Raw genomic sequence first — 1,880 nt, forward strand, 5'->3', positions numbered from 1 at the left:
TTGCAGTTAAATATTCATCAACTTAATCATTCTTTCTTCTATATGTGACAATGTAACTCTCAAAAGGAGAAATTCTATAATTAGTTCTGTTCTCTGCCTTAGAAGCTGCATCAAAAGGCAGAAGAATGGAATAATTCAAGTTTTAAAAAAGCAAAAATATGTAACTCTAAACCACCGTCCCATTATTTTAAACAGCTAGATAGGAACATTTCTCCCAATATACTTATAAACAGCCTACTATTTATATAATGCTAACACTAAGTCACAACTTAAACAGTAATGATCAAAATGAATGTGAATTACTTTTCTTTCCTTATCAGTTAAATTATTAAATATCTGACAGCACTGGATTGACGGCACTGCATTCTTTTTTTTATGAACTAGATGTCATATAAAAATGTCTACATACTAAACAATTAAGGTGCTGATCTAGAGTTTAGAGTTTTAGAAAACATAGTTGAGAAACGTAGCAGTGTATACAACAGGATCCCATGTACAAATAAGCCTGTGGAAAAAGATGATTCGTCTAGGCTTAAAAAATAATAAATGTAACCCACCAACTTCTTTCAAAAGGGAAAGCCTAAGACTTCTTTAAAATAGCAAAGGAATCACTTGCTCATTCTAAATCTTATTTATATCTTGGTTATATTAAATGGCACAGTTTTTTTTTTTTCAATAAGAAGAAATTATTAATTATAATGTGCGTAACAAATACTAGATTTTGGCTAGTAGCAAAATTTTTGGACAAAATGGCAAAGGTATATCAAGAAGAACTCTATAATGCTGGTATTCTAACAGCACTACAATCTTTGCTATCAACAATCCAAGATTTAGTTCTCCATCAAAAGCTTTTACCCCCTCTTTCACACACACACACACACACACACGCACAGACACACGATTTCTTACACCATCTTGTCCTCACCTCAGTTCAAGATTATCTTCTTTGTTTGACTATTAGTAAGTTTTTAGAAAAAAAAAAATTTCAACAAATCAATGATCAAAAATGACCCAATGCTTTGATTAAAGATCTCTCAAGGCCATTACATTTGAAGGGTAGTCTGCCAAGAATCTGCAGAGTTAAAATTAAACCAGCATTGGCATGGGGTAATAAAAAAGGAGTTCATCTCATGCTCACCAGAACACAATTAAGTCAGCTTAGGAACAAGTAATTCTAAGTTCATCCTCACTTAGCAGAGAGGTGGACATAGCTAAAACTATTAAGAGCTTGGTTGGGCCTCTTTCATTTTATAGTCTGCTGTGCAGTACAACACAGCTGTGAGACAAGAAAGGCTAAACTAGAGCTCTGTATCCTATAACTTGCATTACAAGTTAAACAATAATGAAGTACATTTCTGCTGTGTATGTGGTTTCAAAATTATTTATTGTAAACATTCTATAGTCTTTCCTATTTAATTAATTTCAGAGCTTGAGCTTGTATCTGTATCAATGTCAAATTATCATTTATTCTATGAAAAGCAGCACAAATACTCTTCCATCTGGTCTCAACGCAAATTCCTTTAAAAAAAAATAAGTTAAGGCCATTTAATTGCATCAGGGCCAAATGAAAATTACCCTGATTTAAGATTTTTGAAAAAGAATCATAAGTGGTTGTCTTATGTTTTCCTTCTTGGTAGTTTGAGGGCAGTTTGTAGGATTTATTAGTCTCCAACATCTCCATCTCGATCTCCAATAAGCCAAAGAAAATGAAAACTCAAGGCTAACAACGCTGTCCCAAGCAAATCACCCAACGCTGTTAGATAGGGGATGGAGAAACTATCTGGGTCCTTTCCTTTCCTCCAGAAGTGATGGACCATCCAGTCAGCAATCCACAGCAAGGTAAATACCTAGAACAGAACACCAGAGATTACTCCTGTTGC

The 1,880-nt window shown here is 33.9% G+C and overlaps 1 protein-coding gene across 1 annotated transcript in view; it reads right to left on the reverse strand.

The window, feature by feature from the left end:
- Positions 1–1,446: 1,446 nt before the first annotated feature.
- SLC41A2 (solute carrier family 41 member 2) overlaps positions 1,447–1,880 on the reverse strand; it is a 167,112-nt gene continuing 166,678 nt past the window's right edge. Inside the window, exon 11 of the mRNA XM_004373780.3 lies at positions 1,447–1,847. Coding sequence (XP_004373837.1) covers positions 1,662–1,847 — 186 coding nt within the window. The 3' untranslated portion in view covers positions 1,447–1,661. The remainder of the gene's footprint in view (positions 1,848–1,880) is intronic.

This window comes from Trichechus manatus, unplaced genomic scaffold, assembly GCF_000243295.1.
Source record: "Trichechus manatus latirostris isolate Lorelei unplaced genomic scaffold, TriManLat1.0 scaffold00027, whole genome shotgun sequence".
NCBI classification, from domain to species: Eukaryota; Metazoa; Chordata; class Mammalia; order Sirenia; family Trichechidae; genus Trichechus; species Trichechus manatus.